Below are 955 nucleotides of genomic sequence, written 5' to 3'. Positions count from 1 at the left end.
TTGAACGTTATCAACTCGATCCAACTTGATATCAAGTTTCACCAGAGGCCATAATGGACTTTGTTAAAAAGGCTGGGCTAAAAGGACAACTTTAACCTAGGGATGAGCCACAATAGACCCCTTAGGTCGAGTGGTAGTTTTGTTGAGTAGAAACGTGGTAGTCTTCATCTTAAATGTTTTTTCTTTTAATCGCCCATTCATCTCCTAATGCTAGTCATTTATAATTTTGAAGTTTATACTAAAAATTATAATTGAACTACAAAATATTTTTTCAATTTTATTATTGAACATAATGTATTTGCAAAAGTTGTAACATAATCATTCCGAATGTGTATCCATAACAGTGTAAATCATTCCAAGGTTAGGATTCCAAGTATCTTACCACACAATTTAGTGCTAAAAAATCAAAAATAATATTAAAATTCTAAAGTTTAATTTACTAAATAACAGAATATGTTATTTCTAGTTAAAAATTATAAACCTTTAGATTTTTAAGCAAAAATATGTCATATTTTACCTTAAAAGTTCTATTGGTTTGACTATAAATCAAAAATAGTTGGTACTATATACAATTAGGTGAATAATCGACATCAAATATTACTTTAATCCTACTGTTGGTGCCAGTTTGTATGAAAATTATTGGATATTTTCTTGCTGAGAGATTCATTAGAGAGAATAACAAGTTCTCATGAAAAGAAAAAAAAAAGAAAATAAGAAAGACTTTTGATGGCATGAAGTGCTAATTTTAAAAGTCATGCTGAAACAATGTAGACAACATCTCCACTGATGAGAGAATTGTGAGGAAGACAAAGAACAAGACTGTATAAAATAATGGATGCAATAAGTCGCAGTATATAGATAGACCAAATATCACACTATAGAAAATTATCAGTGTTTTGCTGTATAACTGTATTGTGACACTATCAATATCTCCTGAAATGAACGAAATCCAAAG

General features: G+C 29.2%; 1 protein-coding gene across 1 annotated transcript in view; it reads right to left on the bottom strand.

The window, feature by feature from the left end:
* Positions 1 to 269: 269 nt before the first annotated feature.
* LOC140444777 (pheromone-binding protein-related protein 6-like) overlaps positions 270 to 955 on the bottom strand; it is an 11516-nt gene continuing 10830 nt past the window's right edge. Inside the window, exon 6 of the mRNA XM_072536538.1 lies at positions 270 to 396. Coding sequence (XP_072392639.1) covers positions 391 to 396 — 6 coding nt within the window. The 3' untranslated portion in view covers positions 270 to 390. The remainder of the gene's footprint in view (positions 397 to 955) is intronic.

Source organism: Diabrotica undecimpunctata, chromosome 6 (genome assembly GCF_040954645.1).
Source record: "Diabrotica undecimpunctata isolate CICGRU chromosome 6, icDiaUnde3, whole genome shotgun sequence".
Taxonomy (NCBI): domain Eukaryota; kingdom Metazoa; phylum Arthropoda; class Insecta; order Coleoptera; family Chrysomelidae; genus Diabrotica; species Diabrotica undecimpunctata.
The sequence above is the reverse complement of the archived record's forward strand: the minus strand, read 5'-3'. Positions and strand labels throughout refer to the sequence as shown.